This window comes from Brienomyrus brachyistius, chromosome 7 (genome assembly GCF_023856365.1).
Source record: "Brienomyrus brachyistius isolate T26 chromosome 7, BBRACH_0.4, whole genome shotgun sequence".
In the NCBI taxonomy this organism is placed as follows: domain Eukaryota; kingdom Metazoa; phylum Chordata; class Actinopteri; order Osteoglossiformes; family Mormyridae; genus Brienomyrus; species Brienomyrus brachyistius.
The window spans coordinates 8,856,318-8,880,878 of record NC_064539.1 but is presented as its reverse complement, the minus strand read 5'-3'; the positions used below and the strand labels follow the sequence as shown (position 1 = coordinate 8,880,878).

General features: G+C 41.6%; 1 protein-coding gene across 1 annotated transcript; it reads right to left on the bottom strand.

Moving 5' to 3' along the window:
- Positions 1–1,635: 1,635 nt before the first annotated feature.
- LOC125746234 (neuropeptide FF receptor 1-like) lies at positions 1,636–17,658 on the bottom strand. Its single transcript, XM_049019989.1, has 5 exons — positions 17,509–17,658; positions 15,058–15,183; positions 7,506–7,921; positions 3,047–3,146; positions 1,636–2,526 (listed from the first exon to the last, which is right to left on the bottom strand). Exons 3-5 carry the CDS (start codon positions 7,897–7,899, stop codon positions 1,671–1,673), a joined length of 1,350 nt encoding a protein of 449 aa, XP_048875946.1. The 5' UTR covers positions 7,900–7,921; positions 15,058–15,183; positions 17,509–17,658; the 3' UTR covers positions 1,636–1,670.
- Between the last annotated feature and the right edge of the window lie 6,903 nt (positions 17,659–24,561).

Genomic DNA, 24,561 nt, shown 5'->3' with positions numbered 1-24,561 from the left:
CATTCTTTCTTTTTCTGTTTGTTGAGTGAAATTGGATTTCTGGAACTATTGGGAGAAGTGGCTGTGCTTGAATATCTTATCTGAAAAAGGCTTATGTACAATGTTCCCTAACACAATCCGTAACTTCTCCTTCTAATAAATGCATGAACTGCAGAACATCTCCACACGCAAACTCCACTTAAAACTCTAGCAGGAAGGCTGCTGTCTGGAGGACTTGCTGTTCTTTTTCGAGAGTAAAGGGACATATCGTGACATGCTGGGTGCAGAGGCTATGGCCTGCGCTTCCTGGTTGCTTCCTTTGTAGAAGACTAGAGGACCCTTTATGGCAGTTTCTCAGCTGAAGGCTTCTGGGCCTCTATAGAAGGGGCAGCCATGATATCACCTCCAAAGCCTCTGTATTCAGTGCCAGGGCAGCAGGGTCACGCCTCCTTACTGAGATGAGTCATTCCTCATCACAAATTCATTGGCTAACCCTGGAAACTACAATGAATCGCTCCTGTTGAACAGAAGATGCGGAAAGAAAAAAAAATAGAGGCATGATCCTAAGAGAACTTATATTGCAAAATAAATGTAATTATTAGTTGAGAGGTAAATGATTATAATGGTCATATGTTTTTTTTATTCTACTGAGGAATGCTGTGAAATGGTCTGATGTTGATACGTCTTTAATTGTGAAGTACCTGTCTGTGGTTGCTTTTCAGATTGGCAAGCGATTGTCCACTTTAATCTGTGCTTTACTTATACGGTGAATCTTTTTAAAATCCAAGTAAAAGTGTGCAACCTGTATCTTTACAACGGAGATGTGACACACGGCTGAATAGGAGCTGCCACACCATTTATTATCTGCTAGATGCGTAACCGAGCAGCAATTAGCCAACGGCATTAAGATGCAGAGCACTAGCACACCGGAAATGCTGTGTTCTTTCTTTTTCACAGGTTGCTTGGTATTTCAACTGACAAGACAGTTTATCACAACCAAATTGCCGCAAGTTTAAAAACATACAACACGAAGCAAAAAAACACAGCAAAATGAAAATCACTTCAAACGAATATTTCCACTATGTCCTGCTGAAACATAATCAATGCACAAGGAACCTCACTAGCCTGAAATGTTACCAATTACAACAGAGAGTAATCATATAGCACTAAACCTCAATGCTCACAGTACTGGCTTTTATACTAGTGCATGCTGTGTTACAATCTTAAGCATGCGTGGAAAGCGATTATAATCAATAACTTCTGAAATCAAAAGACAATGGAGCAGCTTTGCTATCTGATAGACAATATTAACCTTTCAGATAAACATCACGGCACCTTGTAATGACTACATGCACGATTTCCTGGATCTCTCTATACAGTAAATTCCTTCCTTTGTTTGACTGGAACAGTACATTAACGGACCAGTAACCCACTGGATATACATTTATAGTGACTTTTTCTACCAGATGTATGGGCAGCACCATATGTGAGCAGCTCACTCAATGGTTTTCTTCGGAGTTCATTTCCTTCATAGTAGGAAATGCCGTTTGCCTGTGCTAAGGCGTCTGTGTCCGCAAACATCCAAAGTCCACATCCGGCGAAGCCCAGCTCCAGTTAGCGTGAGCTGCTTCTTCTTCCATGCGATGTTTCCTCTTATTTGTTCGATCCTGTGTTTCACCCTCATCTGCACATCATGATGATTTTGGACACAGCATCCCCACTACCTCAAACTTCCTCGGCTCCATTTCCAGACGAACGCAGTCTGTCTGGCCGCCGTCCGTATGAACTCTGTTCCTTGACCCAAGGATGAAGGTGTGGGTGTTCACTGCTGTCTCCTGGGGGGCACACGCCCTTCTGTGTCCTCCGATGCCGAGCAACTCTCTCCAGCAGCCGCACAATCCAGCCTGCCAGGCGGCCCGAAAGCCTCTCTTGAAGTTCTCGTTGAAGTAGCCGTAGATGATGGGGTTGACGCTGGAGTTGGAAAAGGCTAGCCAGTGAGCGAAGGGAAAGATGTACCCTGTCAAGAGATCTAGCTGGGCCCCCTCTGGCCTTGCGTAGTCTGTCAGAAGCATGAGGGTCCACAGTGGCAACCAGGACAGCATGAAGAGCAAAGCTACCATTATCAGCATCTTTATAGCCTTGATCTTCTTGGGGGATATGGCTGCTCTCCCCTGCAAACCATTAGGGGGCATCCTTTCGGGGATCCTGGCAGCTAACAATCCTGCAGTGGTATACAGCTTGGCCCCGATACGACAGTACATCAGGGTAATGAGGACGAGGGGTATGAGATATATGTGAGCAAACAGGACTGTAGTGTAGACCTTCCTCATCTCTGGCTCAGGCCAGCTCTCGTAGCAGTAGTAGAGTGGGTAGGTCTTGTTGACGTCCTCGCTATCTACCATGTAGTGACCTTCCTCCTGTTCGACCACCAGCATTGCGGCTGAGGGGCACATGATCAGCAGCGCCAGGATCCAGATCAACGCTATCGTCATCCTCGCCACCTGTGGCGTTAGCTTAGGCTTGAATGGGCAGACGATGCAGCGATATCTGAGAACAACAAGGACAGTGAAGATGGAGCTACACAGACAGGTGAACACAAGCGCTCCCTTCTCCACATGGGTACGTATTCTGGTAATTACCACCTTTCTATGTCGTCACTGATATAACCCCTCTCCCCTAACCCTCCCCTAACCCTAACCCCCCTCCCATAACCCTAACCCTCCCCTAACCCTAACCCTCCAACTTGATTAGATTTGAATAGCAAAACAAGAGGACCACACTTATTGCGGGAAGACATGTGCCTTCCTACGTACTTCTCCCGAAATCTGATTGTACCCCTTTCTTTCTTACTCTAATTGCTACATATCTTCCCTCCAAGGGCATAGATTTGGATATGGACAGTAGGGATGCGTCCCTATCCAGTACTGTGGGGGTGCTGTATGTTTAGGGAGGGGGGCTTTTCGCCAATGCTGAAACCAAACCTACACCGTTGCTCCCCTCCCCGTCCCCTTTCCTATGCTTCCATGAATGTCACCCTTCCTCACTTTCCCGCCCGACCGACCCATACCTGTCAACAGCAATGGCCACCAGAGTGAAAACGGAGGCGGACACAGACGTCCCCTGAACCAGGCCGCTCAGCTTGCACACTGCGTTGGAGAAAGGCCAGCCTGTAGGCAGAGACCCCGTCTGGTTATTATGGTGGTGAAGGTCAGTCACGTGACTGTCAAGCCCTCATTTACGTGCGTTAAAATGCCTGTTTATTTATCTGCATTCACTGGCTAAAATTTATCTGGTAATTAACCTGAATGTGATGAATCGATACATCTGTTGAGAAAATGGGCCCTAAGATCCCAGACCAGAGAACTTTAACACTGCATTTTAACACTCATCGTTCTTATCTGTCTGTCTCAGAAATTCCAGTTTCACAGAAACAAAAAACCCGCATTTTGCGTTAACAGGATGGTGCTTCGCCATTTTTGGGGCTAACCCGGGGTCAACTGGCACCCTGGACTAAATACTCCCCCCACCCCAAACATCCCAACGCAGCCAAAAACAAATTTTGTTAATTCATGTGTATTAAAAACATTTCTGGCTGCTACAGCCAGCTTGAACTTGTTTCACAAGGAGCGACATATTAAAAATAGTGTAAAATAACATTAATATCACAGAATGCAGCCAAAGGCATTTCTTGCTCGCTTTTCTGTGCCCCCTAATCAAATGGGTGCCCTAGGTGATCGCCTATGTCAGCTATAGGGCAGGCAGGCAGGCAGGCAGGCCGGCAGGCAGGCAGACAGACAGGCAGGCAGGCAGACAGACAGGCAGGCAGACAGGCAGATAGGCAGGCAGACAGGCAGGCAGGCAGACAGGCAGGCAGACAGACAGACAGGCAGACAGACAGGCAGGCAGACAGGCAGACAGACAGGCAGGCAGACAGACAGACAGACGGGCAGGCAGGCAGACAGACGGGCAGGCAGGCAGACAGACAGGCAGGCAGACAGACAGACAGGCAGGCAGGCAGACAGACGGGCAGGCAGGCAGGCAGACAGACAGACAGACAGGCAGACAGACAGACAGGCAGGCAGGCAGGCAGGCAGACAGACAGACAGGCAGACAGGCAGGCAGACAGACAGGCAGGCAGACAGGCCCCAGTGATTATGTCTCATCTGCATATACAAATATAATCAAGTAGGTGGCTGTTTGTGGTACAGAAAATAAAAAGCAATGTAGTTATAGGGCTGTCATGCCGCAGACATCTTAAGATTATCAATGTGAAATAAATAATCCTTTAAGGAAACTCAGTCATAGTGCAGCACATTCTGCAAGGATGAATCGTTCATATGAAGAACTGTTCACACAGAGCTTACAGAACGTGAGCAAACCAGGACATGTTTATGAAAGGAACAGAATAGCAGCCAGGCCCAGTGGGACTGTTTGAGAGACCATAAGACCTTGCTAACTCCATTTCACCCCCCAAAGGATATGATTTAATTACTTATGCTTCCCATTCTTGTGTGGCTGTTGGCAGAGGATTGGCTAGTTTTGTCTGATGCAAATGATGGCACAGTGATAGTTGTTTGATTCTCCCCTGACTCCATCTGAATCTTTTGAATCGTTGTGCAGTTTCCTCCGGTGTCCGCCCACAGTCCAAAAACACGCTAAGGTTAATTTGAGTTACCAAATTGCATGTGTGGGTGTGTGCCCAGTGGTGGGTTGGTACCCCATCCTGGGCTGTTCCCTGCCGTGCACCTTTAGCCTCCAGGATAGGCTCCGGACCCCCCCCCCCCCCGACCCTGCATAGCAGGTACAGAAAATGGATGGATGGATGTAGGTGTTTTTGGGATGATGTCATAGACTTCAGGCATCCAGTCATATTTGCTGACCGATTCGATGAGTACCACTGTTTGGTTGGCACTATGGCTCAAATCATCGGATTCTCACAAGCCTCTTGCTTTGTTTTCCCTGACAGAACAAAAACCCCTATATTTTAAGTAATTGAATGGTCTTTTTTTGGTTTATATTATCTATTGAATTTTGCTGTACAGCCAGTGCTTGTTACAGCCTTTGCAATTACCCAGGAATATTGGTAAATCAATGGGTAGGGTCGTTTGATGTAAACATCCCTGGTGCCCCGTACACCCGCTGGCAGGTGTTTGCGTATCACTTTTTCCTGGTTCCAGCTTCCCATTCTATTCAGATCTTGCATCTCACTTTTGTGTCTCAATCACTTTTGTAGATGTTTTGAAATGTTTTCAGAATTTACCTTTTGGTAATGCCATATTAAAGCAATTGGCTATTTATTCAGTCAAATGTTTTAGACAAACACTTTTCTAGAGGGTTTTTCCAATATGCACAAACAGAATTATTTAATGAATAGCAGTTCTAGTAATACACTATAGCTTCTCCTGAAGCCTTGTATCACCATGGAAAGCCTGAATGCAAACTGCACATTGTGGCCATTTGTAGTTTAAATCCATTCCAGCAGTATAAACTGTAAAACACATCTGTATGCTCACATTGTCACCCAATCATAGAGCACAGGCAGGACATGTATACAGGGTGCCATTTATTAAAAAATACCCTCACTGCTGTAGCATTTTTGTGGATTAATAGGTATCAAGTCAGTGTGTGTGTGTGTGTGTGTGTGGGGGGGGTAGGTGACAGGGGGTTGTTATGTTATGTTCTTGTGTTAATGCTTGTTTATGTTCTTCTGTTAGGTCTGCATGTGAGAGTGAATGGTGTGTGAGTGTGCCCTGCGATGGGCTGGCCCCCCATCCTGGGTTGTTCCCTGCCTCGTGCCCATTGCTGCCGGGATAGGCTCCGGACCCCCCGTTACCCAGTAGGATAAGTGGTTTGGAAAATGGATGGATGGATGTTCTTCTGTTGTCATTCAACAAGAAATCTACTGCATAGTTGTAAACTGTGTTTATAAATACCAGATAAAACGGGCAGATAAATTTGTGGATCAAAGAACGTTTCTAATTAGTCTTCTGTGGGATATAATCACAGCTTTTTATACATAATGAAAGCAGCACACATTATTAACAGGGTACCATCCTGACTGGGAAATGCTGCATAGGAAGACCAACAAGTGAGTCTTTTCCCAGCAACCTTTTGAAGTGAGTGACCATTTCATCCCAGACTAATTTAAAAATAGGCTTCGGGGCTTCCAATGACAGACAAAAAAAAAAACATTTTTTCAATTAGGTGAGGGAATTGGAGATAAAAATAATGACAATATGAAAATTAATTAATGAATGAATCACTGAATTTTCATTTTAATTTTGATAACCAGTTATTCACTTCAGGGTGATGAGTATTGAAATATGGATTTAACACAAGAACATTAACTACATTTCAACCTCATTTACATTCTGCAGCCAGACAAACCTAATTATACCTGCAGTGGCCCAAATAGGCAAGCATTACAACTCAATAATACAGAAGTATATTTGCAGCAATCTATTAAAATTGTCTAAGATTAGCTTTTGATACGACTCTCTCCACAATTATTGGCACCCCTTGTAAAGAGTTGGGTTAGAAAAAGATGTACAATTTACAGGGGAATCAACACAAAAATGATTAGCTGACTGCAGAATCAAGTATCTGCCATGGCTGTCTCAGACCCCTGACTGGAACCCCATTAAAAACCTGTGGGCTGAGCTGAAGAGGAGAGAGCACAAGTGCAAAGGGCTGAGGACCCTGGATGATCTGGAGAGATTCTGTAAAGAGGAATGGGCTCAGATGTCCTACTCTGCATTCTCCAACCTTATAAAATGTTATAGAAGACTCAGTGCTGTGATACTAGCAAAGGGAGGTTGTACAAAGTCATAATTAAAGATAATTATTTCTTGAAGAATTCTTTGAATAAATTTATGCTAATGAAAGGTTGGATTTTCCTAAATTTTTTAGTGTGATGTGAAACTCACCGAAAGGTGGATATTTTCTAGCCCTTTTTTACAAATCTTTACAAGGGGTGCTAATAATTGTGGAGGGTGCTATATACATAGTGTCATCTCACACCTTCAGGGTTTGTCTGTGGAGCACCACTGTGTGTGTGGAGTTGGTTTGTCCTCCCATTTCTCTGCAGGTTTCCTGCCACAGACCCAAGGCGTAAAGTGAGATGTCCGAGATCCAAGGTGGAGATTTCAGGTCCAGAGAGTACAAATCCAGACCAAGATTTTGTTTCAACCAACCAGTCTGGTATTTCGTGACTGTGACTCTTTATGCTCAACTGGCTGGTTGATACAAAACCTTGGTCTGGATTTGTACTCTCTGGACCTGAAATCTCCAGCTCTGTTGCCCATGGTACATGCATATGAAGCCTGATATGGACTTTCCCCTGCTTTCTGCACCTTGTGCTTCCTGGAAGGAACTGCCGTGCTCCCTCCAAGACCCTGACTGCTAAATGGAAAATAATGCTTTATCCCCTGCTTGCTTGCTTAATTTGAGATTTATCTTTTTCCACTTGACCCTTCCCTACCTAGACCAGCTTCTACTGCTATATGTCAGTGCATTACAACCATTACCTGTGATGAGGTTGTCCACAAGTGTGGTTGGGATGCAGAAGACGCCCACCAACAGGTCACTGATGGCCAGGTTGAAGATGAAGAGGTTGGTGACGGTTCGCATGCAGCGGTTTCTCAGCACTATCAGGCACACCAGCCCATTACCCAGCATGCACAGCAAGAAGATAAACAAGTAGGCCATGATGAAGCTGGCGGCCACAGTCATTGAGTGCTGGTAGTAAGGATAAGACAGGACAAGGCCAGTCATGTTGGAGATGTTGCGGGTGGCCAGGGTAGAGTTTGTGCTGTAGGCAAGGCTGGAATTTCCGTAACCGGCATCTGCCGCATCCCACCTCCACATCTGATCCCCTTGTCCCACCATATCTGCTCTGTCATCCTCCAATTTCTTCCCCATGAATGTGGGCTGTACAGGTTTCCTGTAGACACACAGAAGACGGTGAATGAGTTTCTTTTGGGCTGATGATTGTGATTTTTTATTTTTTTTACTTATTTTTTCAACCCAAATTCCTGTTTGTTGCTGTCAGTGCTATTCGTGGTGTGATAGTAAATCAAATCACTCCACTGGAATAAAAATAAGAAAAAAAAGGGTTTCGTTTTAAAAGATATGAAGGTATGAAGGGACTGCATTAGCTTCAATTCCACTGGCATCAAGAATCAGAGCTTGCTTGTTGCTTTTGGCTCCTCTTTAGAGAGGCAGGGAATTGTGTGTCTGTTCTTCAACTGTCTTTATTATATGGGAAAAACTGAATAGTTCAGTTAAAACTGAAATGATGTTTCAGTATTAGTTTGCAAAATAATAAAAGCCTAGTGTTATGTTTTTTATGGCGCATACGTATGCTTATACACACACACACACACACACTCACAGAGTTCTGGTGAAAAAATAAAAGTCCACAGCAAACTCTTTCATTCCACTCAGTGTGTTGCTGGTTCAAGCCCAGCCTCGCGATGTCTAAGGCTCCCTCACCAAGGCCCTTAACCCTTAACTCCCTGGGTGCTGCTGTGGGGGGCTGCAGGTTGGGGAAAATGTAAGGAGAATTTCCACATGGGGATCAGTCAAGCATCAATTATTATTTCTCAATTTATGGGTATAAGCCTGTGCAAAATTAATATTTTATTGGCAGACTGCAGCCTGGCTCCCATTCCTTTTGAAGGTCACTTGATGCCATCCTACGATTCATGACAAACTGCCGGATAAATTAATCAATCATCTCTGGCATTACAAAGTCACTGCCCTTTAGGCTCTGGTTTCTGGTTGTTTCCAGTGTCTCCTGCTTCACCTTATTCTTGTGTGCTGCTGTCTTAGAATTTTGACCCTGGAAGCAACCTGCTGCTCAGCGTAGTCTTCTGCTGGCAGAAATCCTGAGATTTCTTTTCAATATAGTTTATTTGTTTGAACTGTATACTTTTTTAAAATAGTTTGCACTGTTTTTGTCTGCACTGTGTGTACTGTCTTTTGTTTTGCACTGTATTTGTCTGCACTGTGTGGACTGTCTTTTGTTTTGCACTGTATTTGTCTGCACTGTGTGTACTGTATTTTGTTTTGCACTGTATTTTTCTGCACTGTGTGTACTGTCTTTTGTTTTGCACTGTATATTTGTTTGTGTGCACCTTATGTATCTAGCTACTCTATGCACATTTCCGTTTTATCTTATCACATCTTTGGATGCCTTTAATTTAATTAAAGCATTATTTAAACTAAATGCTGTTAGCTGTAATAAGTGATATTTGAATTTTCACAAACTCATTATAAATTTGAGCATATATGAATTACACCATGACCATGAAATCTTGTTTTTCATTTTTCCTTGCTATTTGTTATTAATCTGTTATCGGCAATGGTTTGGCCCCATGATTTAAATGCTTTGCATTTGCTTTGTCCCCATTTATGCAGCTGGTTATTGTTCACAATGACAATTCCAGTTAATTACCTTGCTCAAGAGTAGTGGGACCCTTAGGGCCAAATTCTTATGGCCCCATTTACAAGTCCTTCACCTATCCCAGTTATTATTGTGTTGTCTTCTGTCAAGAAATTCATGATGAAAAATAGCATGTTTTATAATTGTGAAGATAACATAATGCAACCTTTCATTTAAATTCACTTATTTCGTAATTGCGTTTGTACAATTTACATAGCAAAACAATTGCCAATTATACAAGCTGACATTTTAAGCTCTGTGAAAGACAGTTTCCTTGACTACCTAGCATTATATAGTAATATATTCATTAATAATTGTGCATTGGTTGATATTCTAATTGTAAGGAAATTATAATCATTCCAATTCTTTGTGTAAAGAAAACATTTTACTCCTGACCAAAGTGATTTCAGTTTAGGGAACACGTTGTATCAAACACCTTCCAGAATGAGTAAATGTTTCTCCAGTAAACAGCATGGCTGTATTGCAGCCACGGTCAGAAAACTCCTGTGTGTTATTATGATAAACCTCTGGACTGTGTGTCCTGCTCATGACCACGAAAACACTGGCTGAACCTCTGTTCTAATTTAAAAACAGAATTTGCCATTTTTATATACTTGCATATACAAACCATCGTCGTGGATGGAATTTTTAACTATTGACTATGCCTGACTTAACCACAGCTTAATATTCAAATACAAAGTGTGCTATTCTACTGCAGACTGTCTTTTTCTCCTTTGCTCCGGTGCTGATTGAATGCTGATTGAATCTTTGAAATGACATACATTTAAAAATGCAGAATTCCAACAGGATGGTGCAGAATACAGGCCCATGTAAGAGTGACTGTCAAGAGAAGCAGAATTTCAGTATTGGCTTCCCATAGCTTTTTATTTATTTTTTAATCCATGGATTCACACCTGCTGATGTGAGGGAGTGGCGACCTCTAAGCAGTGAACACGTAGATGTGCTCTTGGTACATGATGACAATAAAAACGTGTGAGATCAGCTGCTGCCAGAGTCTGCCGTAGGCTTTGGAAACACAGCACGTGAAATCTATTGCTCCTTGGTTGCTATGGAGGCCTCCTCTGGGAAATTAAACTGATAGATTCCTCATACAATGTCAGTGCAAGCTACAGGGTGTCTTGGATATCCCTAGACTGAGCGATGAGCAGAGATTACAGACAAACTAACACTGGCAAATATGTTAATATCTGACAATTACAGAAATGCAATAATATCGGTATGCCTTCCAGCCTTCAGAACACGAGAGAAATATATAGTTACTGTACAGAGCTCTTTTGTCAGTATTTAATATCACTATCATTCATTCTGTATTCCGTGGTATTCCACATATTATGAGACACGTGGCTGCTAAAACTGCCGCTATGACTTGGTAATGTTCAGGTAATTTAAACTTTGAATCCCGATCACACTGAGGGGAATCTTGTGACGATTGCTTTTAAGTTATTCCAATTAAGTGCTGTGTTTTGCATGATAAAACAGACGGCTGAATATTGTCCATGCTGAATCTCATCTATGGGTGCAGTTCAGCGTACTACATTTGTTTAAGTACATACTGTAATTAGAAAAAATACAAATTCTGTTTTTTTTTTCGGGATTTTTGCATGCAGGAACAAAACTGGGTTAAAATGCAGCCAATAAAATGCCTTGGTGACATACTCACCAAGCCTTCAGGCAATTCAAATCATGAAGATTTTACTTATACATTTATAAATAAAGTAATACAGGGAGATGTATCAATCTCATGAAAGGAAATATGCAAGGCTCTTGTAATCTGCAGTGATGGCTTAATTCATGGCAAACTACAGAGTACAAGAATACAATCATTAGAGCCTGTGTTACCTGCACAATATGAAGATGCAAAGGATCATGACATTTTACGGGATCTACTGTATGGCTTTAGCTACCCCAAACAAAATCAGGGTAAGTTACCCATAAAAAAATAGGTTCTGATTCATTCTTGTATAAAACTAGCAGTGGCCTATGTCTGGGAAGGGGGACTTGGCATTTAGTAAAAATCTTGGTACCTCTTTACAATAGAGGCTGCACAGGGAAGTGACTCGACAAGTCAGCTTTACTGCTCTGTGATGATGCTCTAAGCTTCATCTCGACTACTTGCTGATCAAATGAGCATGACACTAACAACATGGATACCTTACAGAATACCAATTACGCAGACGTGCCGGGAAAACTAATAGAAGTAGTTAGAAGTAGAATAATCTTTGTACCTCAAATATATTTAATGCATTAAAGAATGCATTTTTTTTTGCGTTTCCATATTTTTGCCTCAGAAAATTCAATGGAAAACCAATATACTTTTGTCTAACATCGCCGGTGCTGGCAGTGAAACTTGTCAGCACTTACTGGCAGAATAACGCTACATCATATTTCATTCTGCAGAAAACAAAAGATCAATTTGCTGGCCAGAGCAAAGTCTATGTCCTGTTTTGATCATGATCTATCCCCCCAATAACTAACAAATAATTAACAAAATGACTTATCCTCTATTGTTTTGGAGTTGCGGTATAGCTTTGTTGACATTAAGTGCTTATTTAGCATAAATTTCACAGTTTGGTAGGAAAGTGACAGACCATGAAAGTCCCCAGTGGAGATGGCCATGGAACACAAAACCTTCTCAGTTCCTTGGGTGTTCTCCTTGTTGAGGCTAACCTCAATAATGATTAAAGGCTTTATGGCTTTTTGGTTCTTGGGTTAATCCTGCAGTGGTGTTTTTCTGCGTTACATCGTTTGTGGAAATGCTTAGTTATCCTTGTTGTTCTTGTCTCCTTTGAGGTTTCACCTTTTATCTGTTGATTGCCCTCACCTGTGTTTGTGTTCCTTCTGCTTGTTAACAGCCCACATCTGACCCTTGTTAGCCTCATTATCCATATATGTGCTTCTCCTTGCCGTTGTGATTGTTACTGTGTGTTGTTGCCCTCTGCTTACTGCTAGCCTATTATGGTTCTTCCTGTGTTGCCCTCATTGACCTATTTTGTTATGCTACGTGAATCATCTTATCCTTCCCTCCATCATTCCCTGCTGTGATACACCTGCTTTTTTCAGTTTTTATAAATGAGATACGCTTAGACACATTCATATTCTACAGTGGGTACAGTCCAGCAGTGTCTAAACGTCTCTTTCAGTAAATCTTCGGTGTGTTTAATTTCTGTCACACCTGCAAACAACGCAGCTGCGAGCAATTGAAGACGCGCCGACTCCGCTACCTAAACCTCGCACTGCGATCAATCGGTGCCGTGAGGTATTATTAGAATGCAATTTCCGAGCGCTTTGATTCTTTGTCTGTTTCAGCTCTGTTCCGCCCGATTCTCCCTGCCTCCTCTTCCCGCACCTCCAGAACCGTCCTGCTCCCGTCCAACCCATTCCTGATCTTTTCTCGTGGTCTCTCCCCGTATCTCCCCGGACTGACTTTCCGTCTTACCGACTCACTGGCACCCGGCTTAATGACCCCTCTCTTGGATCACCCTTCGGATTTAGACGCACGGCACGGACGGATCTCTAGTTTTGACCCTGCCTGTTGTTTGGATTATGGTTTGGCCATCCCCAATAAATGACTTCTGAACTGGTGTAACAATTTCCAGCAAACTGGACTGTATGAAAGGACTTTTATGGAATAAGTTGGTTTTCAGGCAAGCCATTTGATAGGCTACGCTCTGCCTGTGATCAAAAGATTGCCGAAGCTACTCTTCAGCAAAGCCCTTACCTCCCCAGCTCCAGGGGGGCTGCACACTAGATGCCCATGAGCTGTGACCCCCAAGTTTGCTCTCACATTCACAAGTGTCAGTGTGTCTCATGAAGAGCGAGATGGAGCAGGCGAAGAGAAGCTTTCCAATGTACCTAATATACCTGTATTCATACTTGTGCAAATGGAAAATAACGCATCACTTCAATTTTCATCATGTTAATTGCTGTCATAACTGGATCACAGTTTGCTAATTTCACACTTGGGATTTTTTTGTTCCCCTCTAAACAAACTGTTTAACACTGATTTCTGCATCACCCCAATGTTGCAAATTGGACTACATCAAAATTAATAGTAGGGGAGACTAGGAAAGGTTGTAACCTTTTTTTTTACATTTTTGCCTGTACCTCGGAGCTCTTTTAACAATTCGCATTCAAAATGTATTAGAAACTACCCACATGTGCCTTCCAGTAAACGGCACAAGTTTTATCTCTGTATCACAAACAGACAATGAATGTTTTAGCCTCAGACACATGGAGGGAAATGACACAATTTACCTCATAGTCAGCAGGAGTTGTAACACAGCCCTGGTTTACATGTGACACTATAAATGATCTAAAAAAAATTCAAGTTATTCAATGTTCTTTATTATTTTTGTTATATAATTTGTTATAAATAATTATAAAATTTCCGGGTATTTTATGCATATGTGTACAATATATGTTAATCAAAAGAAAACTACACAAAACATGGAACTGTGCACCAGTTTCAATAACTGAATAATAGTGTGCATATCTGCATGTGTGTCTGTGATGTCAATCAATATCATAATCACCGTGGTGACAGGTGTATTGGTGGACAGGCTTGATATTGGACAGTCTATGCCAGAGGTGGGGGACCTGATCCATGGAGAGCCAATGTGGGTGCAGGTTTTTTGGATGATATCTAAATCAGCCAATAATAAAACAGTGGTTCAACGCCAGTCCTGGGGACCCACTGCTATTGGCTGATGAAGAGGTTAACCCAAAAACCCACACCAGCTCTCCATGGATCAGGTTCCCCACCCCCGGTCTGCACATTTCACCCAATTTTCCTTTGACTTTGAAATGTTCCACACACACAATGCATTAGTTTCCAGGGCTTGAGAAGTGGCCTGGTGAGCAGTTGGAGAAGGACTGTGGTAGCCATGAACAAGCTCACCTTGCAGTAAAGAGCAACAATATTAGCACTCACAACTTGTATAAAAGACATTGACATAAGCACATACTGTGGAACAATCTCCTATATGGATCAAAAAGCTTGGGACAAACATTAACTCATCAAAGCTTATGATAAACCACCAAAAACTAGCCACTGAGATGCAACGCAAAACTACAATAACATATATTTTATATACAATATAGTACTCTACTAAAGCGTCGCGCAGACCAAGGAATAATCGCGTTGGTGTCAAATGCAAATGACGTGAGCCAAACTGACTCAAAATTATGTATGCTGGTACTTAAAGGGATTCCATGACAGGCATGAACAGGCAATATGAAAACCATGAACAGCACGGAAACATGGGTAAGTTACACTAAGGACGGTAAGGTATTGTAGTGTACTTGAATTATACATAGTTCAGTAATTTAATTTGTACAGTAATGTAAATTGAAATTGTACTGTATTTTGAAAGAGTCATTAGCATTTTGTAAATATCAATACTATCTGTTCCATTCATGTAATAAATAAACAAACGTCATTCAGATGGTTATCTGCCTGAGACATGAAGAAAAAAATTGGTTTTAATGATCAATTTCACCCAGAGACATGATCACTATAAGTGTACTCCACTGTAATAAAAGTTATTTAAATTTGAATAATTTAACTACAAAGCTTGCAGTGCTATCACAAAAATAAAAAATAACTTTCTTACCTCAAATTCCTTTTTCCTTTACAAATCTGAGTGTGTGTTACAGGGTGCTCCTCTTCAAGTGTGAAATGAAGACTAAACTGATTTTGCACTGGCAGATTGAATCAGTGATTTGTACCTCATTCCTGACTGGAGAAACAGACTTGGTTACAACTAACCCCTTACGATCATCCCCAGTGTCCCCCACTGAATGCAAAGTTGTGTGATTTAAGCAACTTAGGCTGTTAATATACTGAATATATCAGATTTGGTTCTTTGAAGTTTAAGGTTACAAATTCTTTAAGAAAAATTATCATTATTTAAGCCATGAAAATTGTTTTTTTTTTGTAACAGTTTCATGTTATTGTGATTACTGAAACTGCTCCAGTCCTACTGTATGTAGCAAATGCATCTTGTGTAACAGTTGGTTGTTTACCTCTCTGTACTAGGTTACCCAGAGAGGCTCTGTGTAATTGGTAAAGTGTTGATTAAGTGTCATGGCAGGAGACACCCGGGACCCGGGACACACATTTTTGATGATATTACCAGAGGTGAATGCTGCACTAATGTATATCAGTGATTCTCAACATTTTTTGCACCGTGACACATTTTTTTTTTACCATGCCAGTTAAGCTGCGATCCTATATGAAGCATAAGTTTACATTAACGCTATGATCGAGTGCGCTCTGCAAGTCATGCCCATCAATGCCTGTCGCACAAATCTGATTGGAGGCGCCCAGTGAATTTTAAATTAAGCATCTGTGGTTTGGCTTCTTGGATTGGTTGAGTAGTTGTGCACGACGCATTTGCAGACCCAAGACTCATCTTTATTTGTTAATTCTAGGATCGGGGCTGGGAAATCTGATTGTGGATCAGCATAGGAGCTCCCTGTCGCGACCCATGGGTTGAGAATAGACTTTTGCATTTTTTCCAGTGTACGGCAGAAAAGATTTATTAAAAATCTTCTACACATTTTGAGATGTACCCATGCGACATCAAATACGTTGCCTTTAAAATGAAATAATTTCATTTGTCTGGGTAGACATATCCCCGCCACCCTAAACATAGATGGTCATCCTTTTTTTGGAAAAAACATTTGGCATTACACTGAATGACATTTTACTATGATAACCTCATATGAATCACGATAAATATGAATTATTGGCTTTATTCTCGAATGTAAGTAATATAAAGGCGTATGTGACACTCCAATGAGAATAAGGGAACTGAAATTCATTTAACAATTGCTATTTTTGCTTAATCTGACTTTGAAGTATTCTGTCAGCATGTGACATTAAGTATTTTGTAATGTGTTTGCACTGAGGCACCATATTTAATTCTAAGACATTTTCACAATTTTTCAAGGAAAAGAAACGTGGACATACCTTGTATAAATAACCAAGTTCCAGATTCTTCTTGTTTGTCATTTACTCAAAACCACCACTTCAGACAGATTGTGCTGGAAGGCATTGAACAGCCTACAAAGGGTAACGTCAGATGTCCCACATGTCAGGCTGACCAGAGCCTGTTCAGCTGCACTGCTGCTTTCACAGTAACTGACCAGTGCTTAGTATTGATCCACAGGGAATTGTGTTTGTAGTAATTACAGCACAACGTGGTATAAAAATCAAAATAACTGGAGGGCTACAATTTAAATTTTGCCAAGAACTCAGGTGGGAGACATGTTATTTGCTAAATAAAGTAATGGTTGCGTCAATCCAAATAATTATGCACTGCATATTGTGACGCCGTGGGGCCGGTCAACAAAGACGTACCGGCATGTCTTATGCCGCTAGGTGCGATTAATTTGCAATTTTATGGGCGTATTCAGCTATTAACTTTGTAAATAGCATAGTACTGAAACCATGTACTGTTTTACGGTGGAGTCTGCGAGCGTCGTGCAAATTATTCGCTTCCCTCCCTCTGCCACTATTTCTTTTATATCAGCAGGGGCCGTCAAAACGTGCATTTACTCTAGATTTACTTAATTGTATTCTACCCCTTTATAAATAACGGAGTGTGTTGCACACAAACTAAGCTAAAGATGCAACTGCTTTGCTCAAATGGAATTTTAATCCAACCTTTTTATCGTTTATTTATATTAGCGACCAGGGGTTTAGTTAGAGATGAATGGATGGGCGACTGATGGCAAACTATTCATGACTTAAGCCAATAAATACACTAACCTCCGCCCCAAATAGGCCTAACGACCCCCTATAACCTTCGCCAGGCTCTTAGCTAAGGATGTGCGGGTCGATATTGAAAAATCTTTCATTCAGAAAATCTCATTTTGAGAATCGATTTTAAGGATAAAATATAGATTTGTAACCTGGTCATTTAAATGCCTATATTATTATAGGGAGCAGGCCCTTAACCCTCCGATCGGCGATACTAAACCAGAGTATTGGATCGATTTTTTTCGAAAAGAAAATCAGTGGTATCACTCATCCTTACTCCGAGTTGCAATAGACTAACCTTAAGATTCATGATGCTCAATGTGCGTGTGTACTAGCAAATCATCTCGCAACATGAATCATTAGACAGGTGGATATTTTGTAATCCAACTAATGTAACACAAACACCTCCTTCCAACGAACTTTCGGTGGCTTCGTTTTCTTAACGTTAAAATACACATGAGGGCAACCTCAATCTTATTTCGTAGGCGACGTCACACAAGATTATTTACCGTCAGATACGTAATTTACGTAGCGCGCCAACCCGAGCGTCCGAACCAATTATTCGTCAATCACGTGGTCAAGAGACTCATAAGACAGAAGCAGCAACCGCGTTTCAAGTTAACGGGGGTGACGGCAGTAGCACATTTATATATGTGTGAGATTTACATAAGTGGCGGTGTAACGTGTATTTGCAAAGACAGTGTTTCTAGAATCCAAAGACAGGTAGTAACATACAGTGTTAAGCAGTGCTTTAAGTGGGGATAAATCAGTCGCTGGTACTCCCATTGGTATTCAGTATCAGCAGATAGAGAGGTGCCAGTGTTCTGACGAGTTGAGCTACTTTGTCGAGGTAGGCTACCGTAGTGCTAATCGATAGCCCTAACCCTAACCTGAAAAGAAACCCTAACCCTGACCCCTAAAAACCTAACCCTAATATCAAGGCGGTGGAACTGCACATGCGCAGAAAGGCTGAATAGCACGTCTGGATAGGTAGGTGAACTCGTCAGAACACCGGTACAATGTAATAAGGTACTGCGTACTGGTTAGTATCAGAGCACTTCAAGCACTGATTTTAACGAATAATTTCTGACATTATACAAAAATTCAAAGAAATTTGCTTATTGCAAACAAGGTTTTGGAAATATGTTGTTCCACTTTAAAATTCATAATCTGCCCTAAGTACTATAATCATTTCTCATTCACACTAATGTTTAATTAAGAAGCTGACTTGGGTTGGTTGACTGGTCTATCGCGTTGATCCTTCTACATTGGACAGAAGAAAAAATGTGCACTTTAACGTGCATTTAACATTGACCGAAGACGATACTCATAGCGGGCTTCTTCTGATTTTAATAACCAGGAATATTTAAAGTTGCATTAGTGAAGCTCTGGTTTCTGACATAGACCTTACGGTGCCTAGAACAGGACATTAATACGAGGATCAAAGACGGACAAAAATCAATCAGCATCTATTATTAATATAATGACACATGTTGGTTAACTGTTCAGCAATACAGAATGGAGCTTTCTCCTATTATCCGTTAATGATCACTTGCATGGATGAAAGTGCTCAGCGTGCAAATTCACTGTTTTTAAAACAAACTCACCAACTCAGTAGTAGTTATAAACAATAGAACCAGCTATCAAAATTATCTTTATCATGTGGTATATATATACACACACCAGTAGTGATAATTTTATAATAGTTATAGTTTTTAACACATTTTCTAAACAAATCTTACCTGACTTACGCGTCTTTCAATGAAAATGTGTGCCTCTCGGTGGCTGTTTCCGTGTTTCGCTTCAATAAAAAAGATCATGCAAAAAATGTGGTTATATTAGTCAACATATCGAAGCACATCAAACGAATAAAACGTTTTACCCCGAAGTGATCGAATCCATCTGACTGACTTTGTTTTACACATAAGAGTGCGCCAAGGCAACTAGACCTGTCAACCAACGAATATTATTTTAAGTAGAAATGTTTTTTTCTAACAGCATTCGTATTGTGCGCCTCTGCGTGCACTGTCAGTCAGGTTTGATGGTGGCTTCGCTTATAGACCTCTCCCGTAAGCGCTCCCTCACTTACAGCACCTCCAGTCACCTACCTCTTCCGCTGCATCCAGTTTCACACCCCTCCACTTTGTTTAGATATTAACATTTATTGTATTTTTCCCCTAAAAATAGCTTATATGTTTGGCCACCTTTATTAAAGTTTTCGACGTTACTTTTTTATGCGTTTTATCATATTGTTTGTTCAAAAAAGAACACCAATCGACTACATTAATGGCAAAGTAGCAAATCACATCCTGAAAAGAGACGCGTGTTAAACAAATGTGTGGGTAGAAAATTACTGTGAAATTTATGAAAGTCTTTAAAACATGAATAGTGGAAATCAATGGAATGTCTGAAGAGTGAATGCGCATAATTTCTCTGCAATCAATAGCAGACCCCCACCCCCCACCACTTGCCTTGACAGGTGCATAGTGAGGACATAGTTTTTTGCCACATAAAACATGAAAGAGATGAATGAAAGGGATCACGTCCCTTCATTGACTGAGGCAATACTTCAGTTCCAATTTACCATGCATATAAAGAAAGTGGTCATTTTGAAGTTAATAGAATGTTTAAGTAGATTTGATCATTTGGTGTGTCATGCAAAATACTAACAATTGATGGACTTGGCTTGTCCATATCTGACAGGACATTTAAAATAAGCAGTAATGCTTCGATTCATGGTTGTGATGTGCAGGGCACCTTAGAAGAATGATTAGTATATGAGTTGATTGCTGTATGTTGTCATGTGTCTATTTATTGGCAATGAAGAAAAATCTGCTTAAGCTGCCAGATATGGCAGGCGGCATGGAAGCTTTTGGGGGTGACAGTGCCGCTACACCGCCAGATGTTTGATGGATGGATAGATATTAAGTGTATGCCAGTGTACACAGATAGTCTTATTAAAATATCGTCATGACCTGCTCGTCCGATCGTCCCGTGTGCCACGCCCCCCTCATTTACCTCGTGTGAAAACCCGATGTCATCACCTGTTTCTTGTAATTTCCGATTAGTCTTGCGTATTTCAGTCCGCGATCGAGTATGTTTCCCCAGTCCTGTCATTGAAGTTTGTACCGTGTTGTTCGGCATTTAGCATCCAGCAAATAAATCCCTTGTTGTGGATCCCCGTTTCCCCACTCTGATTCCTCGCTTCCGGCTTGTTGACCGGTCATTACAAATATAATTAAAACGTTGAAAGAAGTGTCAGTGGTCCTACAAGCGGTGATTTGGAGCAAAATGCACAGTAAATAAATAGCCAGATAAATACCTCAATACCCTGTACATAAAAGTCCATAAAGTGTTTGTGTTCAAGAATTTCTTTACAAAACAGAAATGGGGAAATATAGATAGAGAGACCAAGAAAGACCTTGCAAAATCATTATTAGCAGTTAGGGTTTTCAGCTCTGAATTGAATAATTATTTAGTTACACTCAAGGGTGTTATAAAGGATGGAAGTTAGGAGGATTCCAGGGGCCAATGAGCAACAGGGGCCCTAAAAAATCTGGAACATAAGTGGATTGGTCTGGGTTGGAGGACCAATATGATATGCCTTCACGGGGCCCAAAATCCAGCACCCCTGAGTACACTAAGAAACTCATTCAACTAATTCAATTATTCTTATGCTCAGAAAGGCAAATTCTTGTGATGTAGTCTGTGGCTTTTCAGGTCACTTCGCTGACTAAGATATTGAGAGCTAGATATTGAAGTGTGTCCTTGAACTACAGCCGCTTCTCTCCACTCCTGCGCTGCTGTGGACTGGCATTCCTGGTTTTCAATAAGCCCTTTTGCAGGTCTCTCATTCATGGAACTGCTTTCGGCTTGGAGGTAATTCGGGTTGTTTTAGGATTGGAAGGTTCAATGTCACATAACTTTAATCTGGCAAAGTTAATAGTTTGAATAAATTTGCCGTTAATTGCAAACGACTTTATACATACCTTTCCGACCCGAACACATTTCATATAAATGAAGTGACGTCGCCTGTTTAGTTACAGCTAATCCGAATGAGAAGTACTGTATCTCCATGTACAGCTGTCATTATCGATTATTCTTAATAATTAAGTTATCCGCCTATTACTTTGACGATTAATCGCATTATTGTTTATATATTGTAGTTGGATGCACCAGGCACGGGCGTGACGTGGAGTATACGAGGGCACTGGTCAGTGTTGTTGAGTGGTGTGAGCTGGACACTCTGATTTTTAAAACCATCCCAAAGAGCGTTTTACGAGGTCGTGACCGGCTTGCCAATGGGAACTCTCCGCGGTTTGGCTGTCAGGCCTTGAGGGCTCTTCTTACAACCAATTCTCATCATTTGCAAGGGAATCAGAGAAGAGTCAATTCTGTGGAGAGGACCAGCATGAAGGGCTTTTAAGCAGACAGGCTGTGCTGTGGTATGGGAGTGACAGCGGTTGCTATCGCCATGGATCGGCAGAGATGGCTGGGCTGAAGGTAACACAGGCAGTTGTGGAACTTGAGCAGTCTTGGGGCTTCATTGAAATATATATCTCTGCTATGGTCTCACGAAGATGGCAAACCTTGACCTTTGACTGTAATCAGAGTGTATAACTGACGATGTTGTCAGAACAACAACAATGTATTCCAGAGACAGCACCATCTGCTCCCCACCCCACTCTAATTCCTACTCCTCCCACCCCCCACCCCCCCACCTCTACAATTTCCAGAAATACTGGATAGTTCAAAAGGAAATGTGAAAGTCAATAAATGTGTTTTTACCCCAATGCTCTTACTCCTAGTCGTGACACGTAACTCTGAAACTGCACCTATTCATTTATTGCACATCCCATTTACATGCCGATTTGCACGGTTTGGGAACCACTGACTTATTCCTGGGAAGTCTGAAAAAGATCCATACTTTCAGACTTATTATATTCACAAGATGGCTTTAGCATGCTTTGAGATCTCGCACTAACCGGATGCAGTCTGAAGCTGCCCGTTTTCTTTGCCATTACTATGTGTCACTGCTTCAGTTTGAGATACACAATTTAAAACGTGCCCATTCCTAGATTGCAAATTTCACATGCATTTACAACAATCTAATGTAATCTAATAAAGCTTACGTCATATTTGCATGTATTTTTTAAGTGAACATACTGCAAACATTGTACATTTTTCCTATGCACTGATGGCCAAAGCAGAGAGGGTGGCTGGTTCAGAAGGCATCTAGAGAAGCCCCTGGAAGAATCTCTTTGACTGAATTCTGTCTGGGGGCGGCATGGTGGTGCAGTAGTTAGCACTGCTGTCTCACATCTCTGGGACCCGGGTTCGAGTCTCCGCCTGGGGTCACACGTGTGTGGAGTTTGCATGTTCTCCCCGTGTCGTCGTGGGGTTTCCTCCGGGTACTCCGGTTTCCCTCCACAGTCCAAAAACATGCTGAGGCTAACTGGAGTTGCTAAATTGCCCGTAGGAGTGCATGTGTGTGTGAATGGTGTGTGAGTGTGCCCTGCGATGGGCTGGCCCCCCATCCTGGGTTGTTCCCTGCCTCGTGCCCATTGCTTTCGGGATAGGCTCCGGACTCCCCACGACCCAGTAGGATAAGTGGTTTGGAAGATGGATGGATGGATGAATTCTGACTGATCTGTAGGAATTCACTGCAATTCAGTTTCAAATCCAAATCATTCCTTTTTGTTTAGTATACAAATAAAATCAAATTCAACATAACTCATACAGAGAACGAATACAAATAATATACTCACTATTAGTACACTAGTGCTCTATCAGAAAAAAGAGTACCAAATTGTACCTTTGCTTGCCACTGCGCCTGTACCCTCAAGGCTATATGTACCTTTTAATATGAAGAAATGGACTATGAGGAACATTTCTTTACCATTGGGGGTACATTAATGTTGTCTGTACCTTGGGGATATTCCTCAGAGTCTGTTTCTGTACTTTAGATTAGGCTAAAAGGTACTTTTTTTACAGCTAGGCTGCAACTGGCAGACCCTTGAGGGTACAGCCCTAGTGACAAGCAAAGGGAGAAAATGGTGCTCTACTTTTCCTGACATCGTGACACAATTGATATTGGACGATAAAAATGTAATATTAAGCCAAAGAATCGGATTATTGGTGATATTCAGACAGTCAAGCTGATTTGTGATGTCCAAATGCACTGTGTGAAAAGTCAGTCCAAGAGGCACTGTGTGGTTTCACATCATCCGGTGTTGTGGCAGTTTGCTGAGACCTGCCTGTTGCCTTGGGCAAGAGCATTTATTTCTCCAGTGTTTCCTCAGTTTATGATCTTGACTAATTTTCCATGCATCAAATACAGGCTATGCAGTTAATCTGTAGAAAAACAGAGATGAGTTTAGAAATCAACACACAGATTGCTGCTCTTGTTTTAATTATCAGGTATATGGAACCTAATCAGACCCCAATGATCTATTTAATTATGCCCAGAGTGTGAACGCCAGTGTCCTTCCTTTTGTTTCTTGTTAACCTTTACTTCCATGGCAGCAAGATACAATACAAAGAGTGATGTCACAAATTGTTTACCTATTGAAGTATTTCCTGTAGTCTTCTTCAACCAAAAAAGTATAGATTACTCATTTCAAGGAGAGAGCAAACAGAGAGCAGCCAGCCTCTTGCCTATTCTTTAAAATCCATATTTCAACAAGTCCAGTAAGTAATTTAAATGCACAGAAATCTATACCTCTACTTGTTGGTCATATAAGTACTGTAACCAGTGATCTTAATTACTTAGTCCTGATAAAGGCTGAAATGACACCGAGCCTCTAGAGGACTGAGCGAGTTTTTCATTTCAACCAATTTCTCTGGTTTAAACTGATTAGTAATTAATTACTTAAAACCATTTATTCCAGTACATTTCCCAAAAGTGCAGGACTGGGGAACTTGAGTCCAGGGAAAAACAACTGAAATCCTTATATGGATTTTGTCATTCAAAAGTGAAACATTTTCCTGAAGCCAACTAACTAACAGGGAAGGGTGGAGGAAGGCTTAAATCTGCACTGCACTCCAGGAATTGTCTAAAAAGGCAGACTAAAGGCTATTGTGTCTTTTGTATCTCAGCTGCATTGTTACTATCTAATTTTATTTTTCCGTTGTACTGTAAATGAACATGCCCCCAAGAGGATCCTACACATGATTCCTGCGTCTCAAAATAACCGCACCTGAAATGAAGGCTAACCCCCCCCCCCAACCCTAACCCTAACCCCCCCCCCCCCCCATTTTTACCTAAATTAACTGTAGCCAAATAGAACTTAACTTATGTCCTTATGTCAGAAGACCAAGGTTTTCCGGTGAACAGTTATTGTTTGCTTTT

Excerpts from the sequence above, each read along its gene's own strand:
- LOC125746234 (XM_049019989.1), bottom strand. The coding sequence starts at position 7,899 with ATGGGGAAGAAATTGGAGGATGACAGAGCAGATATGGTGGGACAAGGG. Across the intron at positions 3,147-7,505 it reads TGTGGACAACCTCATCACAG|GCTGGCCTTTCTCCAACGCA; the intron begins GTAATGGTTGTA and ends CTCTGCCTACAG. Across the intron at positions 2,527-3,046 it reads GTGGCCATTGCTGTTGACAG|ATATCGCTGCATCGTCTGCC; the intron begins GTATGGGTCGGT and ends TGTTGTTCTCAG.